The sequence below is a fragment of the Camponotus vicinus genome, unplaced genomic scaffold (genome assembly GCF_025532165.1).
Source record: "Camponotus vicinus isolate PSW18456_S1 unplaced genomic scaffold, iyCamVici1.0 SCAF_1, whole genome shotgun sequence".
NCBI lineage: Eukaryota > Metazoa > Arthropoda > Insecta > Hymenoptera > Formicidae > Camponotus > Camponotus vicinus.
The window spans coordinates 18,860,292-18,885,509 of record NW_028141945.1 but is presented as its reverse complement, the minus strand read 5'-3'; the positions used below and the strand labels follow the sequence as shown (position 1 = coordinate 18,885,509).

Here is a 25,218-nt window from a genome sequence, read left to right as displayed (position 1 = left end):
ATGTTTAATATAATTTAATGAAATTCAATTGCTAATCATACATTGTTATATATAAATAAATAATAAAATGAAATAATTTAATATATGTAATAAAATCAAATTATTTAATACAATTTGATATTATTTTAATAATTGTTACATAATAATTTAGTAATGTAATATCCTATCAGTGTAGACGAAATAATATTTAAAATAATTTATAATAATATTCGATTTTTAATATTTATTAATTTTTCGAAACTATTATCATCAAATAAAAAAGAGTATTGTTTCTTCTAAGAGGTCGTTTTTTTTGTTGAATTATCAAGATATATTGAGTTGATCACGCAAAGTGCGTCATTCGTTTCTCGTAAATCTGTATTCATCGCGAGGAGCAGGTACAGGTGCAACAGGTCGATGATCATGCATCGGATGCGCAGATATACACGCGATGACTTGCATAAATCGTTTCAATCGTCACCCCATTTTTAAAAAAACTCAATATTCTTGCAAACATTATCGCATAGCAGGAATTTATCACCTTGTGTCATTTTTATGACATTCGGAAAGATACCGATCTTACGCATTTCTAGTAAACAGACGAGTTGTTTTTACAATATATTGCATAATGCAATATCGGACGGGCATCCAAGATGCGCGTGACGAATTCATGTAAAGATGATGCGAAATTAAAAAGAATTAGAATAAATAAAATGCAACATGCAATAAAGCAATAAAGCAATAAAAGAAACATAAAAAATATAAAACATATATTATTATTATTATTAATTATTATAATAATTCAAATTTGATAATAAAAATTATAAAATCGCATTATATATATAAAATTTTTATAAAAATAGGAAAATAAGGAAATTGTGTTGTATCCGATTAGAGAGATTTTTCTTTTCATGATATATATATTACATTCCATTTTTAATACATAAATATATAATGGCAGTTCTAATATGAGTATAGTAATAATATACGCGATCTAAAAGAGAGAAACATTTCCTCCAAAAAGATTTCGCGGTAAATGTGAGGAGAATACTTACATCTAATTTTAAAGAAACGATTGTATTGCGTACGTGGAGGTCAACACATCTTCTTTCAATAATGGATTTTTTCGAATCCATTATTCATTAATTCGCATAAATCGGAATTTCAGAAGTTACATTTAGAACCGCCTCTCCGCAGAAATGTTCAATTAATCAATTTTTTTCTACAGGAACATTACAACAGAAGATTACTCAAAAACATCTTGATATTATTATTTGGAGATCATTCCTAGTCCAAATAATATTTGTAAAATTATTTTATATGTAATTCTATACAATCTTTTATACATAATCTCCTTTTCTAGCGAACTTTCAGAGAAAAAAAATATATCATAATCTTAAAATAATATTATAATTATAATTATTAACATGATTATATTAGGTTTTCTGAAAATGTTTACAAAATACAATTAAGTGAAGCAATTAGATAAGATAATAAGTTTCCAATGATAACATTAATAGCTTTAATTTTGTAATTGCGAATTAAATATTTATCTTTTTAAATATTCACCTTTATGTAACAAGTTCTTGATAAAATTTTATTTGATTGTTTCTCGATTACTTTGCTTGAAGTTATTTGAAACTACGACGTAAATTAATTATTAAAACACAATAATATTAGTTTAAAAATTCAATATCTTTCTTTTTTTCTCTCTCTCTTTCTAGTCATGTCTTTCTATTGATATTTCTATTTTGTTTTTACTTTTCAAATTCTTCAAATTCTCATTGCCGTTTCTCAAATGAAAGCTTCGATTAAGAATGTCAGCAATATCGTCGTCACGAGGATGCCGGGCTTAATCTTCATGAAACTGGCAGAGTTTTTGAATCTCCCATCGATTCTAGGCGTCGTGCTCATCATATGATCTTTGTGATCCATGTGATCCCTGTGATCATGCATCATCATCGTGGAGTAAGTCGAAGACGACACTGACGCGCAAACCGTACCCATGATAAGTTCCTCAGTTGATCCCGTGAGTACCCTAAAGTTATAGTCTTGCAGGTCCAATTGTGAGTACATGAAGACGGGCAATCTGTCTGAGAGAACCCACAAATTGCCATTCCGGTCGATCTGTCAACAAAATGCGATCAAAATTGAATAATGTGACAAAAAATGTGGAAATAATGTCTATAAAATTAAAGATTTCCATTAAGACTACATTCGCTTAATTTTATGAGCAATAAAAAATGTGTGAAGAGATAAAGTAACGTTTAATCTCTATTACTGTTTAATTAAATAATTATACTTCGAGAATGAAAGATAGCAGACAATTGTTTCCGATTTATGACTAGATATTTTGCTCTTAAATGTATCAAAATTCCTTGGTATTATTTTAATCTTCATTTTCATTATTTTATTATTTATTATTTCATTATTTTAATAAGCCATTAAAATTTGGATGTTGCTGTTTTATTGTTGTTGATTTATGACTAGATATTTTGCTCTTAAATGTATCAAAATTCCTTGTTATTATTTTAATATTCATTTTCCTTATTTTATTATTTATTATTTCATTATTTTAATAAACCATTAAAATTGGGATGTTGCTGTTTTATTGGTACCTAATAATATAATATATGATGTGAAATATTAAAATTTACGGTATATATATATGTAAAAATAATTTTAAAGCGACATTGATAAATTTTTAGAGATGATTAGATTAATACTGATAAATACTGATAAATACTGATAATACTCATAAATACTGATAAATACTGATGATAGATTAATACTGATAAATGAATTATGGAACGAACTCAATAAATTCTTGATTACCTTGAGATCGTTGGGGAAAATCATGGTCACATTGTCCTGATATACGTAACCCTGCTGTTGCGTAGTGAATTTATTCTGCGGTCTCCAGCAGGCGATGGTGTTCAGATTTGTAAGTGCGTAGAAGAGAATTCCGGTTTTCGGATCCAGGAAGCTGACGCTGCTCTGGCCGTTGGGACCACGCGAACCCAATGTTTGGAATTCGTGAGACGTTTCTGGGACATGTGAATGAAAGAAATTAGAGCCTCGATAAACACCTCACGTTCGTCCTTCAGACGTACAGGAAATTCCCAACCGTAAATTTTTAGAGGTACTTTAAATCAACCTTTTCGTCGCTGAAAGGTCGGGACAATAATCCTTGAATAATATTTAAGAGATCGAAACTAAAGCTTTCAAAGAAATAATAAAAACTCTTTATCCTTATAATTAAAATATATTTTTATAATTTTAATTCGAGAATTATTATAAATGAAGTATTTAAAGTTTAATATTAAAAAGAGCGTTTTACAGAAAAATCTTCAATTATTTTTAACAATCTATCATTAAAAAATTAAAGTTGCAATATCATATATATTGTAAATGATTTTCTAATTTTTTTAGAATAAATAATTTGTTTAAATTCCCTTCAAAAAATAATTTTAAGAGCAACTATTTCAAATAATTGATTAAATCAGAATATTTAGTTTCTAAATATTGGAAAATATTATCAAGGTATATTAAACAAAAATCACTGATACGCAAATAAGATAAAGTTCTTAAGGAACATGAGATGCAAATATGAGATAATTTTCAAGATCCTTTGTACGAACTATGCGGAAGATAATCATTATCGCCATGCAAAGTGTGCGTTAGACAATCGAAGGATTAATCAAGTATTTATCTTTCTCGCAGAATTCTTGTCAAACATACCCGCAGCACTAACGCGCTGAGGATCACGTAGTAATCTCGTAGTGACGGAAAATTCCATGCCGCTGGAGAGTGGATGATAGTACATGGTGCTGTAGCCGTCACTTGTCGGCGCAAGAGCCATTCCGAACAGGCCATCGTTCCATTGGAACGGTATTCCCGACACCTTGAATTCTCCGCCCTGAGAAAAACAGTTCATATTATTAGAATTCGCCGCAAAACTTTGCTCAAACGATCCAATAAATCAAAATTCCAAATCTCCATATTTTTTTCTCTTAGAAAGCATTCTCTCAATTTAATTAATCAATATGCAAAATTATTGAAGTTAGCAAGATAATTAAAAGCTTGATGTTATTAAGTATCTTAGTTATTGGATCGAATCACCATTTTTCTAAAATCCACTTTGCCTACCATCGGATCCGGATGGAAGGAGTGGTGCTTGACGAGCCAGGAGGAATGGAGGCTCCAGGAGTACACGACGAGTCCCGGTCCGCCCAGGTCGCCCAAGTAGCCGTATGAATCCTCGCACGAGTAATCCTCGACGGCGATATTGGCAAATAGAGAATCAGCGGTTCGCTGATCCGCTGGTATCACGTGTTTGCGCAGCACGCGATCGGTCGTCAGGTCGTAGATGATCAGCGCCGGCGGCGCCTGCTGCTCGGGGCTACCCAGGATGTCCGTCAGGCCCGTGTCCAGGACCCACAGCCGATTGCAACGATCGGCGCGTACACGAAACGTCGATACGATCTCTGGCACGCCGGCGGCGCCGTATTGATGGGCCTCCCAGGACGGGTAAGGGATGAGGGGTGGCGATTCGCGCGTGTCTGAAAGTTAATGAACCCCGACGACATTAATCCTCGAAAGGAAAGGGTGAGATCTAGATACTTTAAGATTTGATTGTTGTTAATATTCATGCTTGATTTCGCTTGATCACTAAACATTTCTCTTTCCATTGAGAGATCTCGCATATATTTATAGTTATTTTTGTTCAAACTCGATGAATGGAAAAATGGCTCAGCAGAGAATCGAAAGAAAAAGAAAAAATAATTTTATTTGAATTAAGAAAAAATTGTATACCAAATGATTGTTTTTGAATTTTTTTAGCGGGCGATCTTTCGAAAGAGAGAAGGACTAGTCACCGTTGAGTCTAATGTAATTGAGACTAGCGGCGATTCCCTGTCTCCACCTCGGTACGGTGATGAAGATCCGGTCACCGGCCACTTCCAGACCCAAGGGCAGGTTGTCCTCCTGCTTGTAATCCGGGAATAGTCTCTTGGTGTCGTTGCTCGGCCAGTCGTAGTCGATTTGCTTCCAGCGATAGACGACCCGCAGTTTGCCGATCGCGCCGTCCAACAGGACGATCAGAAGCGCGATCACGACGACGATCGACGACGCTCGGCACCGCATTGTCATTTCTGATATAAAATCGATTTATCCCGGTATATCTACAAGATTGATAACGTTTATGAAGCGATCTGCCAAATTTGGCAGATTCTCGGATAAAGGCAGGAAAAAAAATTAATTTTTCGTAAAGAAAAATATTAGGAACTTTTAAAATTAATTTGTCGAATATATCTGTTTCCTTTTTTACAGACAAGAAATAAAAAAATGAAAATTCTGATATAAAATCGATTTATCCCGATATATCTAGATTGATAACTTTCCCAGTAAGCAAAATGTTAACAAATTGCGTGCAAATTGGCAGCAAATTTAATCAAAATTCCACACCAAATCCATAGCCATCTGTGTCCGCATTAAGCTCGTGTTTTGCTAGCAAATCTTGCTGACAAAACCTGACAGCAAATTGGTGACAAAACCCGAGCAAAGTTTGCTGACATGTTGACGTCAAATCGTCGGCAAAAACCGAGCAAGATCTGCGCGCGCGCAATCTGACAGCATATTGACGGTAGAAACCGAGCATGATCTGCTTTTAACCAAAGTGCAATAAAATTTAATATTACAGAATAAGTTTTATTGGTAAATTATAATTTTCTTTTCATAAATAACTATGAAATGTAATGTTATATTGTAGTTATATCTCACGCAGCAAATTCTCTTTCAACTTAATTAAATTAATAATAAAGTAAATTGTGAAAATAATTAAATTTAATTTATAAAATTGAGACATAATTCATATGATAATTAAACTCTTGCTTTATGCTTCATAGGATAATTTTCCATTTATCCTGTTGATTTTAATCAGTTTAATATTCTCATATTAGGCTTGTATGAGATATCAAAAATTAAACCAATAGAAATATACTTTTGATCTTTTATTAATAGCCACTAGCAGGCTTTATATCTACTTCTAACAGAAATTTGATTGCGAGAAAGCGTGCATCGCGTAGCGGAAAGCGAAGGAACTATTGAATCAAGGCATTAAATACCGATTATGCAGGTTCTGCTCGGTTTCTGCCACCAATCTGCCGTCAAATTATGCGCGCAGATCTTGCTCAGTTTTTGCTGCCAATTTGACGTCAAGTCATGTAGCAAGCTTTGCTTGCTTTTAGCCGCCAATTTGTTGTCGGATTTTGTCAGCAAGCTTTGCTCGGTTTTTGCCGCCAATCTGCCAGCTTAATCAGGTAATAACAACTCTTGTAGCAAAATTGTAGCCTTTTTGCTGACAACAATTTTTAGCAAGCACTTGGCGAAATCTGTTCGAGCAGACTTGGCTAACTGGGATTTTATGAAGCGATGTCAAATTTGGCAGATTCTCGGATAAAGATAGGAAAAAAAATTAATTTTTCGTAAAGAAAAATATTAGGAACTTTTAAAATTAATTTGTCGAATATATCTGTTTCCTTTTTTACAGACAAGAAATAAAAAGATGAAAATTCTGATCTAAAATCGATTTATCCCGGATATCTACAAGAGTGATAACTTTTATGAAGCGATGCCAAATTTGGCAGATTCTCGGATAAAGACAGGAAAAAAAATTAATTTTTCGTAATGAAAAATATTAGGAACTTTTAAAATTAATTTGTCGAATGTATGTGTTTCTTTTTTACAAACAAGAAATAAAAAGATAAAAATTCTGATATAAAATCGATTTATCCCGGATATCTACAAGATTGATAACTTTTATGAAGCGATGCCAAATTTGGCAGATTCTCGGATAAAGATAGAAAAAAAAATTAATTTTTCGTAAAGAAAAATATTAGGAACTTTTAAAATTAATTTGTCGAATATATCTGTTTCTTTTTTACAAACAAGAAATAAAAAGATGAAAATTTAAGCTTGCGAGTTATTAGAGAGCTTTTATATCATTGTGTTCTTTGATATCCATATTTTATATTAATTTTCTTTAAAGAAAATGCGGAGAATTTTAAAAAAGTAAATCTCGAGGGCGGAATAGATCGTGTATTATGTATCCAACCGGTTTTTCCTTGAAAGCCGATGGCCTTCGTATTTATTGCGGTTCGCTAATTAATTAATACACACACGTGTTACGCACGTAACTATTGCAAAGTCACGGAAACCAGGTCTCTTTGTCATCGTTTTTCACATGAAAAGTTGCTGTGAAACGGAAATAAATGATAAATGATGAATTAATGGTAAAATGCGAATTCAATTCGCAAGCATTGATTTCTTGAATCATTTATCTTTTTAAAATTAATGCTTAAAATTAAAGAGTTTGTTGAAATTATTTTACAATGTGCAATTTCTTTTTTCGGAGCTAAAATTTTTAAATATTAATAAAACGTTGTAATTTTATTATTATACTTTTATATTATATTTTTAATATAATATAAAATTTATTTATAACATTATATTTTTATTATACTTTTTTATGTTATATTTATTGTTATTTGCTTCGTTGTAATTAAAGATTTAATTATTTATTCAACTCACTATTTATGTAAGATTTGACTCGTGCACGTTATCTAGCTTTTCCTTCTTACGTTGAAAAATCTTACTTTATTATTCTGATAACGGATCGGTGATCCCACATATGTTTCGCAAGTGTCTTGACTCTTTTCAATGACGTAACGGGTCGTGGAAACAACGGTACTCAAGTTGGTACCTATAGAAATTGGGAAGTCTCCAAGTTGCGAGGTACATTATGAAAGAGTATCAAGACGAATTGTATACGAAAAGATAATTATTGAAGAAATTTCTCTGACACAGCGTTCAATTTTTACTGTTTATTCTTCATCCATTCATTTATTCTTCATTTCTAACTGTTATTGTATTACGTAAAGTCTCATGAACATTCTAATTACACTATTTAAAGAAAATTTAATAAGCTTAGAATCTAACGTTTCTCACGACAAATATTCAAGATTATTTTTATATAATATCTAATTATATAATTATATAATTTAATTATACACTTATATAATGTAATCTATTTATGTTATTAAAAGAATTAAATTAATATTAATAGAGTTAAGAACCTCGAATTTAAATAAGATCGGCTTAACCCATTCAGACCTGAATTTTTTCTGGTAATGTAAAAAATTATATATTATTATTATTATTATTATTATTTTATTATTATTTATTTTTTTTATTATTATTATTTTTATTATTATTTAGTCCACCGAGAGATCGCAGGGAAACTAATTCTAAAAAATAACTATTTCACATGATTTTAAAGTTTTTGTGCATAATTATGTACATAGGGTCTGAATGGGTTAAAGTAAAGTAAATGATAAACCTAATTATTTGAGAAATGTAATTTAAAAATACTTAAAGTTTCGATTAAAAAAATAAAATTTATAAAATTTAAAAAATCAAACAAGATAGTTTATATCTTCAGTAACTTTATCTATATTTTTCAAAATTAATTTTAAAATTAGAAATACTCTTAACACGGATTTTATAAATCTTTTTCAAAAATTTGATTCGTTACTCATCCATCGAGGTTTTTCTCCAACATTAATACATGGAACAGAAGAGATTGTTCGATGATGAAATGCGCATAAAATGATTTAAACCCGGACATGCCATTTATACTCGAGAAACTGACAATTCACTACCGTTGTATTTGCCATCATCGAGTGATGGAATCTTCGAAGGTCGCCATTAGAAAATAACCCATACCGGTTTGCATAGCTCATCATTTGTAATTTTAAGTAACGTTACATACTTATATAATAGCAGGTGATAAACAGATAGATATTGTCATCTACATCATTCGAGCTGTTATCGTTACATCATTTTTCAATATCATTTAAATATTTTTACATAATTAGATTTAAAATTAAAATTGAAATTAATAATAAAGACAATACTACAAATAAAAGTCAATACTAAACGCTACGACTAAGAATAAAAAATTCCAATTTAAGAAAATTCCAATTATTAAGATATAAATTTATATGAAATTAATGTAAATTTGAAAATTATAAATTAATATAATTCTAAATAATTTCACAAAATTATATGATAAAAAATAAAAACAATTAAAAAAATGAATAGAAATTATTACAACTGTCAATTTTTATTACAAACTATTATTGATTTGATTATTTACAATTATAAATTAATAATATGAAAAAATTTCGTAAAATAACATGATATATATTTGTACGATAAAATAATGGCTTTTAATCGAGGCAAAATTACTGATATTCTATCGAGGATTCGACGCTCTTTCTCTCTTCGAGAGAGAAGGCAATTTTGTTTTAGTAGAACGCGGCTTAAATCATCGAGACAAATTTTCTATGTTTAACAAGCGGCTAATAGCACGTAACACGGTTAACGGAAAATAGAAAGCAATCAATTTTTCGATGGTTTTATACTTGACCCGTTAACAGAGACAATAACCGTGCATCTTTCATATATCAGCACATGTATGCGTTATTTCATACCATGTTATACTTTTAACATTACGCTTTAATTTAGATATTACACTTGCGTACGCATTTTTCACTCAAAATGTATTCATTCAAGTATCCACATTTCTGAATATCAATTGCATTTATATTTAATCAATAAAAAACATATATATATTGCATAATTTTTCACATTATCAGTTCTGTTTCTTCTATTATCTTTGTTATAAGATTAGTTTCTATTTACTTATTAAATTTAATTAAATTAAAAAATTAAAATTTATACATTATTCTTTTTATTATTTATACTTTTTATATTTTTTAATATTTTAAATTTTTATTACATTTTTTATATATCAATTTTAATATATTATAATATGTATTAATGACATTAATAATTTTAATAACACTGATAATTTTTATTAATTATTATTGTAATTATTTTCATTGAGCGAAAATTGTTTGCACAGTCATAATTCTCTCGATTTCATCGTAGATTGCTCTCGTGAAAACTCTCGTGTACCGAAAAACGGTCTCACATCGTTTAAGTTTTCCTACAAATTGCACGCGCAATTTCTATCTTGAATAGAAAGCACGAGCCATAATAGTATCTCCTTGTAAGGCAAAATTATTCGCGACCAAGTTTTCTGTCAAGTCATAAGAGTTTTACCGAGAAGCTACATATCTCGCTTGTCTTGCGCGGTTTTGCAAACTCGTGTTCTGTATTCGAAACATACTTTCAATTAATGCGATATGCCAATTAAACTTGTTCCATTCATCGATGAAAATAGAACCGAAAGAAGAGAGAAAAATCTACTGAACGAAAGAAGATTTTCAAGGATCCGAAACAAATAGTCAAATGAAGTAAATAATTCATTTTTGCGCAATTTAATTGCTTTTATATAAATAACTGCAATAATAGAAAAAAATTAAGCAGTAAAATAAATAAAAAGAAATTAAATATACTTTTGTAAATTCTACAATTAATAAAGAAAATTTGTAAATAAAATTTTATTTACAAATTATATTTATTTATAAATTAATTATTTATAAATTAAATTATATTTATATTCGTAAAATTTTATTTACATATATTTATACTGGCATATTAATTTTTTTCTATTATTTCGGTTTCGGAGAGAATTATTATTTGCAAATATGAATTCGATGCAAAAGACGATTATATAATCATATTATGTAATTTTTCCAAAGAACACATATTTCGATTGTTTAAACAGATTTTAGGAATCGAGCGTCCTTCAAATTATCTTTACACATCTTTTACACGTCTTTCTTACGATGCTTTACGCGCGTTTTACGATCATTTTACGACCCTGGCGAAAATAAGAAACTTTATAAAGCGTTAACAACCGTTGAGTGAGGGTTTTCTGAGAGTTTATATGCTTTTCAAACTTTGTAAGAGCACTTACATAACGCTGTTGGGTTTTGAATGCTTATCAAACGCTGCAGTGTTGCAATTTTTGTTCTACAAACTCTTTATATAATGTTACATGAAAGTTTTGCAATGCTGAGGTAACATTTTTCAGAGTACGTTCAGTAAACGTTGATACATCTTCGTGTACAGAGTTTACTATCAGACTTCTCAAACGTTTAACAAACACTTTTTCCAATACCGTTTTTTCACTTTCAGCAAATATTTTTTCAATGTGGCGAATTGTACGGCGTTTACACAAACGGCTTGGAAACGCCTAAGAAACGCCTAAGAAATGTAATAGTACATATGTATATAGAATATGCTTCCTCGCTTTGCCGCTATGCGGCGCTGCATCAAATTAGCTAACTCGTATTCAACTTTCCGTCATAAAGTGTATATAAAGAACTGATACTAACACGATCCGAAGTTTATTTTTTCTTTTAAGGACCGTCTACGATGGAAGTAATATGGAGTGGACGGTGGAGTAAGGCGTAAGCGAATGATTCTTTTCCATTTCGCATTACTCTTAGTCTTACTCCACCGTCCACTGCACCGATATTATTTTCATTGTAGACGGTTCTTTAGTCAGTTTAATTTAATAAACTGATTTAATTTAAAATAATTTGTTTAATAATCTGGATCGCTTGTTGGGATTCAGAATATGGAACAGATTATTTGAAATTAAACGGATAAATGGGAGATAGCCTATTTATTGCGTATATTAAAAATAAAATATAAATAAAAATAAAATTATTCTTATGGCCGAGTGTATTTATATACTTTTATAAATGTCCAAGATATTCACTTATCAAAAATGAAAAAAGTAATATGTCTCGAAAGTTCATGAAATTTTCACATAGATTCCACGTAGATTCTAGTACCGTTTTTGAGCGGATTATCCACTTGAATATCCACGTAGATTCAACGATATTAATCTACGTGGTAATAACGTGGATTTCACGTACTGTTTTTGTCGGGTAATCGCTTAATAGAGGATGCACGCAGTTTCCAAAGATGAAATTAAACACTTAATAGAGGATCTATAAATGTTTAAAGAACTTTTTGCATACGCCATGTAAACGCTATGCAAACTCTCAAAAACGCTATGTACAAACGTCTTTCAAACGCTGCAGTGTTGCAATTTTTGTTCTACAAACTCTTTACTAATCGTTTTTAAACTCTCGACGAACTTCCACAAACGTTCATGTAAACGCCAAACAAACGTTCATGAAACGTCTCATTTTTGCCAGGGGAGTCTTTTAAATTTTTCTTTTAATTTTATTCTGTCTCTTTAAAGGACATTCGCGCTACGAACACAGGCAAGGATAATCAATGATGCTTGAATGATGATTATTTACACTCAATCTGCTTGATTCTGGATCACAGCACAGCTCGGCTTACTTAGATCTCGTCTCGGGAGAGAGCGGCGCGACAAGTCGGACCACGCGCGACAAACTGGGAATTGGTCGGCGTGTCGAACTGGCCGTAGCCGCGGTAGCTTTTCCCCTAGGTACATACGCCATACAAGTACGGTACCGTTGTAGATCCGGTCGGCAAACCTGCCGGCCACGTTGATTTATCGCGACAATCCGTGCAGGAAGAGAACGATCGCGGAGGAAACTGTCGAGAGCTCTAATTTAATCTGTCAAAATAATAATGTAAATAATTATCTTGAATATCAACACCTTTTCAGTATGGAAATTTTATTTAATTGGCGAAAGAAGACAAGGACGATTGCAAAAAATCAAAAGATAATGGGGAAAGAAATGATGTGTGTAAATCATGTAATTATCTTTGATTTCTTCAAGATATAAATATGTAATTATGTCAGCTGTCAGCTTTTAAAAATCTACTGAAGAATGGCATATAAGTAATAATTTTGAGACACTTTAAATATCTTTTTAGAATGAAAATTAGAAATTTTTTGAATAATGCATAGATTTGAAAAATAATTATATAAAGATGCTTCTCTATAAATAACATTGATAATATTCCATTTAAGAATTATATTTTAACAATAAATTTAAAAATAATATATATACAGGGTGAGCCATTTTAATTAACGCACGCAATTATTTCGGAAACAAAGCATTTTAGAGAAAAATGTTTCAGACAAAAGTTTTATGGTTTCGAGGGGGCCATAAGATGGTATCATTGGTTTGACACTGAAGAGTCATTTGAAGGTCACGTGAAGGTCACTTCAATTTTTTTAAATGGAACACCCTATATATTTTTGCACACTCTTGTAGCTTATCTCGAGAGCTTTCCAAAACACTATAATTAAGTACCTTTTCGTTAAGTACTTTTTGAGTTATGAGGCTTGAAATAATTTCTTGATTTTACATAAACCCTAAAATATCTTGTAAAATATTCATTTTTCGATTATCTTACCTTAATACTTTTACGTACAAAATAATGAGAGGAATCAATTGGTGTAAAGAAAACACATAGTTGTTTTTAAGAAAAAATATGGAATTGTTAATTGCAAATTACATATTTTTTCTTCAAAACAACTATGTGTTTTCTTTAGACCAATTGATTCCTTTCATTATTTTGTACGTAAAAGTATTAAGGTAAGATAATCGAAAAATGAATATTTTACAAGATATTTTACGGTTTATGTAAAATTAAGAAATTATTTCAAGCCTCATCACTCAAAAAGTACTTAACGAAAAGGTACTTAATTATAGTGTTTTGGAAAGCTCTCGAGATAAGCTACAAGAGTGTGCAAAAATATATAGGGTGTTCCATATAAAAAAATTGAAGTGACCTTCACGTGACCTTCAAATGACTCTTCAGTGTCAAACCAATGATACCATCTTATGGTCCCCTCGAAACCATAAAACTTTTGTCTGAAACATTTTTCTCTAAAATGCTTTGTTTCCGAAATAATTGCGTGCGTTAATTAAAATGGCTCACCCTGTATATATATGTATAATATTCAAAGTGTATTTCTTCTGTCATACAATTTTTTAATAGATTATAGAGATTTAAAAAAACACCGCAATAATACGTTTTATATCATATGCATACTATAGGCAATAATTATTAATTATTAATAATTGTAATATTTTTATATATTTCGTTTAAAGAAAACTAAAATTATAATTATATTTTCAATTATATATTAAATTTTAATTACAAGTAAAATTATTCACTCGTAAAATCTCAGTTACAAATCGTGGAAATAATACGAATAGAATTTAACCAGACAGAGGATAGATATGCGATTCATGAAAGTACCCGATGCGCGCGAATCACAATACCATCGTCTTCTCATCCGGGTGAGCGAATCCGCGGACGATTATCCAAGAATACAATGAAGAAAACGTCGTCGTGAGATTAGCGTGCTATTTGCAAGCGAGCGAATCGACAAGGAGGCGCGAATGTATAAGCGAGACCGTAGTTTGCCTCTCCCGCGACCGGGCGTTTTTCTAGTCTCTCGTATCACGCAATCTCTTTCTGCTTATGCCGCTACGAGTTTTACGCTTTTTCGAGGTCGATTGGTCGCTAGGTAGGTAGGTACATTACATCTAGCTTTCACTTTCGTGATTGTCAGTGCCGTATAATCGCCCTTCTGTATCTCTCTGTCATTCTATGGAATTTTAGTACAGACTAAAATAAAAATTAAAAATATATAAAAGATATTAATTTTAATATCAATCATAATTAATTTTCTTATCTTCGATTGACTCGTGTCATAATTTAATGCTGCGCATGATTCGATAAATGTCATCTGAATTTTAAATCAAATTATTCGAAATTTCTGAATAAAATTCTGTCAAATTTGATTTAGAGAGAATTAGGAATTTATTTAAAAAAGTAATAAGTAATTTGACTTGTGTGTGTCTATCTATATTAATCGTAGTATTATAAATATTATGACAGGATTCATAAACGATATTATGAGAGATGAATATCAATTTTTTAGATAATCTCTTCTTTATGTATAGAGAAAAAAAAAAGAAAGAAAAATAGATGTTATCTTGAGACTTCTCGAGGCTTCTTCCTGTGGTGAGATGATTGCTGCAGGATAGTTCGTTCGATACTGCCGATTAGCTCGTCCTGCCGTTCACCAGTGATCAATCGGTTCACCTATTCACCTGAATCTGCCTAGTAAATTCCAAGACCTTGCTCGCTCTTCCTTTCGTGCTTTGTTCGCTGATCGCTCGATCTTTTGTTACTTTACATTTTTTAAATCTTATTTTATTAGTACCTTGAAAAGATTAATATTTAAATCTTTTTATTAATATTTAATTTATTAATTTTCAAAACTTATTTTTAATTTAATTAAATAATGTTTTTATCGCTTTTCATTTCTCCATCAAACCTGTTATAGAAGCGATTCAATCAGTCTAAAAAATTTGAAATTTCAAAAGTGGGCCGTGAAATTCTTATCAACGATATCCGGAAAAAATGCGACCGCTATTTCCAGTATAATTGTGTCAGAGTCTTTTTTGTCAACAAAAATCAGCGATAACTAACCGCAATGACGAAATCGACATCGTTTACGCATAACCGGTTTGTCTCACGCGACGATCGATGATAAATATTAATAAATAAAAACAATTATTTCCGCTCGCAATCAGATAACTAATGCTCTCAATGTCATCGCGTTGTTTGAATTATCTTAAGTGGGTTATTTTCGCAAAAGATATCGTCATGAAGCTAAAAATATCGTTTTACACTTGTTAAACAGAATAAAAAATTAATCAAGATCACTCAAAAGGAATTAATTATATAAAAATAAAAAATTGATAACAGGAAAGTATTTCGCGTGTTTAGAAATAAATGACATTATAAATAATAATTTATTCCGCTCAAGAATGTAATTAAAATTGAACAAGTTACACATCGAATAGTTTCTTTTTGCGAAACGTAGAGAAAAAATTTTCGAATAAATTGAATTTCAAAGATTCCAATAATCACTAAAATATCAATCTTGTTCTCGGGAAAGACCGGAAATAAACTCCCACCGTGTGACGATAAAAAGTTGCAGAAAGCAACTCTTATGCAGTCGCTTTTATCCGTTTGTTGCAATTTACGACACGAGCGAACGATTGCATACGAATGAAAAATATGGGGTATCGCTCTATAATACTAAATTTCATTCAACGGTCGATGGTGCCGCGTAATCGCGATTGTGTTATCGCGAACGTTGACCCCTCGACGATATTATGTGGGCGTGTGCTCTGAAATTACCGGATGTCTATTTAACCATAGCTTTCGGACTCACCGAGGTCTACATATGTTTAACAACCGCGAGGGCTGTTTCGAAAAACAAGAGAAAATTCACCTCGCGTCGACCAATCAATACCAGGGTTTACTCGGTGCAGACGTGTAATATTCGCAGAAAAGCCAACGTGACATTTGACTTTCGAACTATGCCATCGGCATTTGCAGGTGTGCCCGCGGTTCATGTCTCATGATTAAACATCCTCTTTCGATCATGATATTAATTCCCGATTAAAGAGTTTATTTTCCCGAACCTTTCCTGGATCGATATTTCTAGCAAGATTCAGAATGATTTGAAAATAAACTTTTATCGATTATTTAACTTTTTTATTTAGAATATTTACAACTTTTTTATCTCCTTCACGATTATAATTAAATTTCTATGCAGAGTATAAAATGCACGCCGTGCATATATTTTCCATAAAATTAATATCAGACTCGGGCAATGATCGAAATCATAATCCTCCATAAATTTTCGTCATCGCAGAGATTTTCTCTCGAGAAAGGAAAGGAAATGAATGCGAAAGCGATGAGAAACTACGCTTCATAGAAAGTTACTGGTGAACCAGTTTCACAGAAATAATCTATTTAAGTTATATCAAGTCAAGTTATCAGGGAACAATCTTTTCCCGAAGCTCGTAACAGTGCTATGTGCGAACTACGCAAACTTCACGTAATGAATATTTTCATTTGTCTGATGATAGACGATCTATCATTGGACATTGAATTTTTATAAGTCTGAGGTAACTCGTTCTATTTAATTCCATTTTCTCAACTATAAATTTAATTCGATCTTAAATAATATATCGCATAGTTATTCCGTTTTTTTCACATTAGATTTAATTAGATTTTTATTTCTCTCTTAATTATAATTTCATTTATTAATTGTGAATTTAAGATCAATTTTCTATAAGATACGGAAACATCACAATCACTCTTGTTTCAAGGATTATATAAAATAAAATAGACAAGCGTTATTACAATCGAAGTCACAGCCCGATTCTTTCTGACCATTTTTATCTAATCAATTCTTTTTTATTTTTGTTTTTCAATCGATTATCGATTTTTCCAATTACAATGCATGACTTCGATCGCAAAATCGCTCCGAAGGTTCGACGCATTCGTTTTCGAACGATTTTATTTAATCAATCTGTGAATGGATATACACATTCGTATCACTTCGCTACTTTCTTTTATCCCTCTCTTTCCTTCCTCGATTATTATTGTCCGTTCTGCTCGTACGCAGTCGGCTGAAAACAACAAGGTTGTAGAAGGATAGAAGCTACATCTACCCGCGGTCGGTCCTCGCTTCGGAAATAAAGCGGTGGCAAAAACCGAGATCGCTCTCCTCTTGAAAACGATCGATTGCGTTCGCGAAAAATCGGTCTCGCTTTCTTGCGAGGCTCCATTTTTAGCGGCCCTCGGAATAGACGCTCTAATCGTCGTTGTGTTCATTAAGCGGTAGTCATTAAGCGAACGCCATGTCTAATTAAACATCGTAATCGCGATGAAACGCCTCGACGAAGCGTGTCGTTAAAATTCTCAAGTCGAAGAAAATTACGCGCGTGATTTATATAAATCTCTTATTTAAACCATAAAAATAACGAAAATATCAAATCTATAAAAAACATTCATTAAAATTACCTATCAAACGTAATCATAAAATTATTCGCAAAAGAACTAAAATTTTTGCAACAATATAATTATATTAAATTGATAAATATATTAAAGTAGAGAGATTATATAATAATTATACTTAGTATCTATTAAACATTATAGATAGAGATAAAAGAATATTAAGTAGAAATAATAGATAATAAAAATAATAAAATAATAAAATAATAATAAAAAGAATATTAAATAAAAATAATAGAATATTAAATAGAAATAATAGAATATTAAGTAGAAATAATAGAGATAAAGTAATATTAAAAATAATAAGATAATAAATTAATCGGGATAAAAACATTTAAATGTGAATGAAAAATATTCAATAAAAAAATTCTGAACAGATCGATGTCAGATTTTGGTTTATTTGAATTGTTTGTTGCAAAATAATTGCTACAGATCGGCGTAACGTTAAGATCGTCGGGAGAGAAAAGCGTCGAAGAATTGCCATTGAAAAGGCACGCTTTACTCCCGAATGGACCGAATCGCGGGATGATAGTATTAGGATGACAAAGAGCGACCGTGTTACCGGTTCGTCGAGCAAAAGCGATCCCCACGAGAGCGAATATCGTGCATCCGCTGTCACCAAGTGTAAAGACATTATTAGCGTAAAGGGGGATGTGAGGATATTAAGAGGGGGCGGGGACCGGGGCGGAAGAGGCAAGATCCTTGCGTGTGAACGCAAGAGATACAGGACGATATTTGGTATACACATATATATATATAGTATATATATATAGAGCCAGCTAAGCATTCTACGATACGATCGAACTGTCGAAGACGAGAGGCGCGATGTTCGGGTCTCGCAAATTTTGCCGTCATCCGAGGAAAAAAAAGAAGAGAAAAATGCACAGGCAATTTTAAAAACACTCGATGATACAATTGCAATCGCGCATGATGGAGCAATCGTTAATCCTTTTGACTTTGGAGACAATAAAAAATTTGACGATAATAAAGAGAAAATATTGTATCGAAAAATTTTAATATATAAATTTGAAATTAATATATTTATATAAATTTGATAAAGTAAGAAAACCGACGACTTCAAGCACAGCAATATTATAATTATATGATAAAAAATACTTTTAATCTTCGATTAATAATTGTGCCGAGTCGCTGGAGTAATTTTAATCCTCGAACAGCAGAATGCGTTCGGTATTTTTATAAATTTATTTATGAAATTAATGTTAATTGGTGTTAATTGGGGATGCGTGTCTCTCTCTACAGAAGCCAAGCAATCTCAGAAAGCGTTCTGAAAGGATCACGTTTCATCGAGAAGAGAGATACGTGCTAATCGCATCGCTTTACACATCTGGCAATCTTCTCTCGTTTCGACGTTCCGAACGATCAATCGGTTAATACGATTTATCCGCGATTCGTTAACCGATTATTATGATTAATATTGTTTCTCGGTCCAGCCACGCGTCCACGGAGCCGAGAATCGCCAAACTCCCAGACTTTTTCTTCCATCTTATGTGAAACTTGAATAGATTTGAGTCGCTGACTGAAAAGGAAATACCTAAACAAAAACTTCATTATAAAAATGCATTTAAGAAATTATTAATCTTGTAAAAATATATAAAAAAGTACAATATAACGCGGTCAATGTAAAAAATACATCAATAGTATAATTAATAATTTAAGGCAAGTAAACGAATGCATTTTCCGGCATTAATTTTAACTGAAAAAAATAAAAATTTCTTAAAAAATAAAGTTTTATTTATTTACAACATGATTTTTTTTTATTTTTGAGGTCCTTTTCCAGTCATCGCTTGGACTTCAAAACTGAAAGCTAGAAATCTCAAATGAGAATTTGTTCGCTTTCCTTTTCATCGTCTCAATTAAGGATGAGAGCAAAATCGGGAGATTGCGACTCCTCGACTCCAGGACGGTAGGTCCAAACAATCGCCTGCCTTGAGGCAAGGGACCGATTAGGTCCAACAGCGATGAGATTGCTGTGATTGGTTGAAACAATATGTGGCTGTCGCCCGCAATTCTGGGATACAATCTCAGCGATAACGCTCGAATTTATGAAATAGCACCGTTTCCCTGAAAATCAGATAAATATCCATCTACAAGAATACATATAATTGTATACATATCGAGAATTATGTAATTATAAAAATATACGTGTGAGACGATTATCGACTTAATCATGGAGAACATGAAGTCGGCGAAATCGAGGAAAATATGATTGCGAAATCGCTACGATGACATATCCCAGAACAGCAGACTATGCCCAAAACTGTCGAACTTTCCACAGAACGTCTTTATTCGGAACAAGTCGATAATATGACACTCAATAAATAACAGAACTTCTACATGTCCAAATTCTGCCGTTAGATTGTCCTGCCGAATCGCCGAGTGCGAGGTTTCCGCGTGAAACATGCTTCTCCCTTATCACGAGTATAAAAAAAAAGAAAAAAATTTCCAGTTTCGATTGCGCAATTATGGAATTCTTTAGCCTAATTACTCTTTAAAGAAAATACAAAATTTCGAAATGTTATACAAAAACCCTCGATTTTATATTTTTTATCTTAAAATTTTTCTTTATTTTTCCAAGAAAAATCGCGCGATCGATGCTCCAGTTCAATTTCTTTCGGTGGATCGACCACATCTTTTTCCTTTTTTTCTTTTTTTTCGAAAAGTTTCACATATATATTTCGCGAATTCGAATATTATATCTAATCAGGCACTTGAAAAAAGAGAAAAATTGTTCTTTTTGAATAATTTTATAATTTTTACTTGTTTGTGTTTCCTTGAGCGGTCAACGATCCTCGGAGCCCCCGGAAGAGACGTGAAAGACGAGGCGCTGTAATTTGTGAGAGAGTAAAGCAACGGAGTGTTCGCGGGGGAGATTCGGAAAGACAACCCCTGAAAAATAAAGGAATTATAATAACGATGCGTAGATCATTTAATGTAGGTACGTACACGTGTTGTACGGCGCGCTCTTTCAATGCTGTTTTCATTTCATTTTCATTTCTTTTTTTCTCTTTTCTTTTTCTTTCGTGTTTTTGTTTGTCGAGAAGATGTCCGGTGGTGGTACCGGATGGTAGATGGTAGCGGGCGAGAGTGGTGGTCGAAAGAACGGAAACCAGCAGCAGGGTGCCTACTGAAGATAACAATACAGGAAGCAAGCGATCGATCCTTTCGTCACCGCGCTAACCACACACACCTCGAACAATAACGACGTAAACAACATATCATCATATATACACGAGCCATCTCTCTGTCGTTAACTTTAATCCTAATTCGATTTCTCGCGGCCTCTTTTTTTTTTACATAATCAATCGAACTAGAACGAAAGTCAACCAAGTCTCGTCGAATTTTGCTAATATCGATTAATTCCGATACTTGATCCTTCTCTTTCTTTCTAAATTTAGGAAAGAGGTAAACAACTATTCGAAAACTAAAAGTGAAAAATTCATCGAAACCGGTGAAACTGACCGATAAACGACATGTAGCCGATTTCGCCGATGTCAATGAATTTGTACCTCAATTCGATGGATTCATTCTCCCGTTCTATGCTAGTTTCTAAAAGAGTCAAATAATGATCTAAGAACTAGGGTTAAAATTAACTGACATAATTCGAATCGATAGATGAACGATACAATCGATACTTTAGCTGCTCCGTTAAAATGACACACAATTACTTTCAATTGACTACATCAAAGTCAACGAGATCTTAGCTTCTAGGAACAGCGTGTTTTATAGGTGGACCTAACGACAGAAACTATAGTAGACACAGTATGTATATATATATGTATATAGAGAAACATATAGTCTCTGATTAACATTATCAATAGACACCCTGAATAGAGATTTAAGAGCGTAGTGTAGAGTAGATAGAAGGTACAGAGATGTTATAAATGGACAGAGATAGGTAAAAGAAATTCGGGAAGTGCCAAAAGTTGAAAATGGGAAAGTCCGTTAAAATCGTCTTATGCAGAGGACAAAAAGAAACCGAGTGTGCCCGATCGTAGAGCAAATTACAACAGTGTTACATATCAAGACATCTATGCTACTAACAATCCACAAAATGCTTAATTAGCAGGAAAGATTTCAAAAAATGACAAGTGGTTGCGCGAAATAGAAAATCTTCTATGAGATCGGACGCTCTACGATTGGCGCGAGAATCGGCGAAACATAATAAAGAAAGAAAATGGCACAAGTCAAGAGTTGGCAAGTTGGTTTAATTTCACGAACACCCCTGTACTTACCATTTACTCAACCATCGCCAACATTGTTCCTCTAGCAAAAAAAAAAAAAGAGGCCTTTTTTTTGAGTCGAGTCGATTAGTCTCGTTATATTTATTCGCAAACTTAAGAAACCTCTCCTCCAATTAATTTAAAATTTTCCTTTAAATATATAAATTAATTTTATATTTTTGCTATATTTTTAAATTTAAATTTATCGCGTCAAAATAGGTCACGAAATTAGTTGCATTTTTCTTTACTTTTAAATTGAAATTTTATGAATTTATTTATGAACATTTTTTATAATTAATTTAAATATTAATAACATAATTAATTAAATATTCTTGCCGAAATGCTAATTTTTTAAATTCGTAAAAATAATTTTTTTTTAAATTCTTTTTTATAACTTGATTTTGCTTGATTTTATGTCACTAAAATGCATCGACTCGACTCTGAAAGTTAACAAAATAAAATTTGTAACGGACAGAAGAGAGCGAATCTTTACTACTGCAGCTAGTGTATTTTAAATATATGTTCACCCGATTTCTCTTTTAAATCATAGAACTAGTTCAGTAAGTAAAAAAAGAAGGAAAGAATGAGAGATAATTAATTTAACTAAGCAAAACACCCATTCGTCATTTATCTGCAAATCTTTCGAGAAAGTTTCACTGTCCGAAAAAAACCTATTATTCACTTATCATTATATTTTTTCTAAAAAAATTTAATTAACGACTTTTCTCGATTAATTTTATAGAAAAATATAAAAAAATCTACCAAAAAACAAATCTTAATCCTTTCAAAAGTTTTACAAAAGTAAGTGGGACAGTTTTCTTTCGTTGATTTATGCATTTTCGATCACTCTGGATTTTTACTTCAAGTGGCGAAATAAACATTTCTTATATTACGGACAATTTCGAGATTCTTCATTTTGAAAACTCTATTCAATCAAGTAAATTATCATCCAACTGCAGCGTAAAACACTCTCCAAAATAACATTGTAAATGCATAACAGCTGAGGAATAGCATAATGGAAACGGTCTACTGTGCGAGAAAAGGGGTAGAAGAAGAATCTCTGTCTCTGTCTAAGCGGGTCACTTTGTCATAGTCCAAAGTATAATCACTTCCCGAAAAAAGTGCAGGGTCAATCATTGATTTTATGACATTACGAGGCAAATCAGCAATATCAGATTATTCAATGATAAAATATGCTCTCACATATTTAGTTAGAAAATGCCGAAGATCTTGCTAGCTAATATCAATAATAATATTATTTATCATGTTATTAAAAATATTTTTCCAGAATTTGAAGATTTTCTAGAGTTTGAATTAAAATAATTTGTTTTTCTTCTACGATTATATTTTAATTTTTTTTAAATTATATTAAACGTATAATTGAAAAAAATAATTTTTTGAGTTTATTTGGATATATCAAATTTTGATTTGACGTTAAATACAAAATAAATATAAAATATAAGATATTTATTTTTATATTTATTGCTTATTTTACTTTTATAAATATAATTAGAAAAAAAATCAAATCAAGGTTATTAGCTCAACTATCGAGAGAGAGAAATTATTTTATTACTGAAATTGTTCTGTTGCATTATATAATTACCTCTTTGTCATAATTGAAGAATTCGTTGCAGTAGGCGACAACTCTATAATTTGTAAGATCCATTTTAAACAATTTTTATTTAAAGTAGCCTTACAAATTGAGTGATTCAGCTAAATCTTGCATCGAATCCGGATTATCCGATTGACCTATTCTGGAAGGGGAGCGGGGAGGAACGTTATTGCGCGCCGCAAACGACGTTGTCGTCGCGACAAGAATGAGAAACGCAATCTCGGTGGATATCAGCAACGTGATATAATGGTTGTTCGACGAAAAAGAAAACTGCGTAGGATAAGTAAAGTAGATAAGATAGTCGGTTCACACTGGCGTTTTCGCGCAGAGCAAACGACGATATATTATTACAGAGCGACGAGTATTATTTTAGCTTCATTCCGTAGAAAAGGCGATGAAATTTGCTCATGGTTGTTGGCTCACCTGGCACTCACGACCAACGTAGCGTGGCGCGCACATATTCGCAGTCGATGCAAACGATTAGTGTGTTTCGTATTTGTATTTTTTTTAGTTGTTTTTTTTTGTAGTAGCATAAAAAGAAGAAGGCGATGAAAAAGCCGACCGTTTCCAGCGCGCACTCGATTTCTTCGAAAGAATCCTCTCAGGCACCGATGACGTGTGACATGCGTGTGTTTCTCTCTCTCTCTTTCATTCTTTCCTTCTTTCTTTCTCTATCCCTATATCGTTTTGTTTCATTCAACAATAAAATAAAATAAAATAAAAAAAACCGTGAGAGAGTGCAGGATGCGAATTTTACCGCGTGAATTTTTCCCGTTTTCTCTCTCTCTCTCTCTCTCATTATTTCTCTTTCTCTCTCCTCTCTCTCTCTCTCTCCCCCTATCTCTCTCTCTCTCTATCTTCTCTCCCTTTCTGGTTCGTGTATGTGTGATTTTATCTATCTCTTCCTCAATCAGGTCCAGACCCTACGAAAATTAGGGGCGGGCCCACAGCACGAAGTGCAGCGGCGGGGGGTTGGGCCCGTCCATAGGGGGTGATCATCTGAAGCGCGGATGCATCATCGGCGCCAACATCGGCCCAGGAAAGCCCATCGGCGCGGCGGCGAAAGCCGGATGCATCGCGGCGCCCGGTGGTATGGCTCCTATCATGCCTGCAAAGTAACGCAGCGTCAGATTAGTTAGTTCCGCGACCGAGTATTTGTGGAGGAAAAAAGAAAGAAAGTATATCGCCCACGTGCGGTAGATACATGTTCTTTTGATTATCCGATCTCGACGCCGCGCGAGACGGCGTCATATTTATGGGAGCCCCCCAATAGGATCTCTCTCTCTCGCTCTCTTTGAATTGTATTCAGGGTCCCCGATATACTTACGTCGCAACTATTTACGTTATAAGGTAAAAAAATAAATCCTATATGTGTCATGTTAATGCGCAATTTTAATCTTTCGTATTTTTTTTTTTGTAACTTTTATTACTGAATTATATTATGGTCGCTTTTGGAGGACCACGTGTCCTTCAGCGTAAAATAAGTCATGAAATTGCCGTGGCGTCTTGAATTTAATCTTAAAAGATTCCTAATGATTTAAGAGAAATAATTCTGACCTACAC

The 25,218-nt window shown here is 32.3% G+C and overlaps 2 protein-coding genes and 1 long non-coding RNA gene across 7 annotated transcripts in view; 1 reads left to right on the top strand and 2 right to left on the bottom strand.

The window, feature by feature from the left end:
* Nucleotides 1-1,694: 1,694 nt before the first annotated feature.
* Yellow-b (L-dopachrome tautomerase yellow-b) lies at nt 1,695-20,907 on the bottom strand. Of its 4 annotated transcripts, none has more exons than XM_083077959.1 (6): nt 20,767-20,907; nt 4,857-5,162; nt 4,129-4,541; nt 3,721-3,898; nt 2,815-3,026; nt 1,695-2,106 (listed from the first exon to the last, which is right to left on the bottom strand). In XM_083077959.1, exons 2-6 carry the CDS (start codon nt 5,128-5,130, stop codon nt 1,774-1,776), a joined length of 1,410 nt encoding a protein of 469 aa, XP_082934085.1. In that variant the 5' UTR covers nt 5,131-5,162; nt 20,767-20,907; the 3' UTR covers nt 1,695-1,773. The 4 variants fall into 4 exon arrangements, with proteins under 4 accessions (XP_082934085.1, XP_082934086.1, XP_082934084.1 ...); XM_083077960.1 differs by having other exon boundaries at nt 4,857-5,132; nt 20,767-20,902; XM_083077958.1 differs by lacking the exon at nt 20,767-20,907 and adding an exon at nt 12,291-12,614.
* On the top strand, nt 2,821-5,508 carry LOC145959288 (uncharacterized). The gene is made up of 3 exons (XR_014434970.1): nt 2,821-3,121; nt 3,703-4,587; nt 4,822-5,508. It is a non-coding gene; the product is annotated as an uncharacterized LOC145959288 (long non-coding RNA).
* Nucleotides 17,288-25,218, bottom strand: part of Bugz (Bub3 interacting GLEBS and Zinc finger domain protein) — a 16,665-nt gene continuing 8,734 nt past the window's right edge. The window contains exon 7 of one of the 2 annotated variants that reach the window (XM_083077953.1): nt 17,288-24,763. In XM_083077953.1, the coding sequence (XP_082934079.1) occupies nt 24,651-24,763 (113 nt within the window). In that variant the 3' untranslated portion in view covers nt 17,288-24,650. The remainder of the gene's footprint in view (nt 24,764-25,218) is intronic. The other variant, XR_014434967.1, reaches the window with a different exon arrangement.

Bases quoted from the DNA above. Each gene is read 5' to 3' on its own strand.
- Yellow-b (XM_083077959.1), bottom strand. From the start codon at position 5,130: ATGACAATGCGGTGCCGAGCGTCGTCGATCGTCGTCGTGATCGCGCTT. The intron at 3,027-3,720 runs GTATGTTTGACA...CACATGTCCCAG, and splicing joins TCAGCGCGTTAGTGCTGCGG to AAACGTCTCACGAATTCCAA. The intron at 2,107-2,814 runs GTAATCAAGAAT...TTTTGTTGACAG, and splicing joins TTTTCCCCAACGATCTCAAG to ATCGACCGGAATGGCAATTT.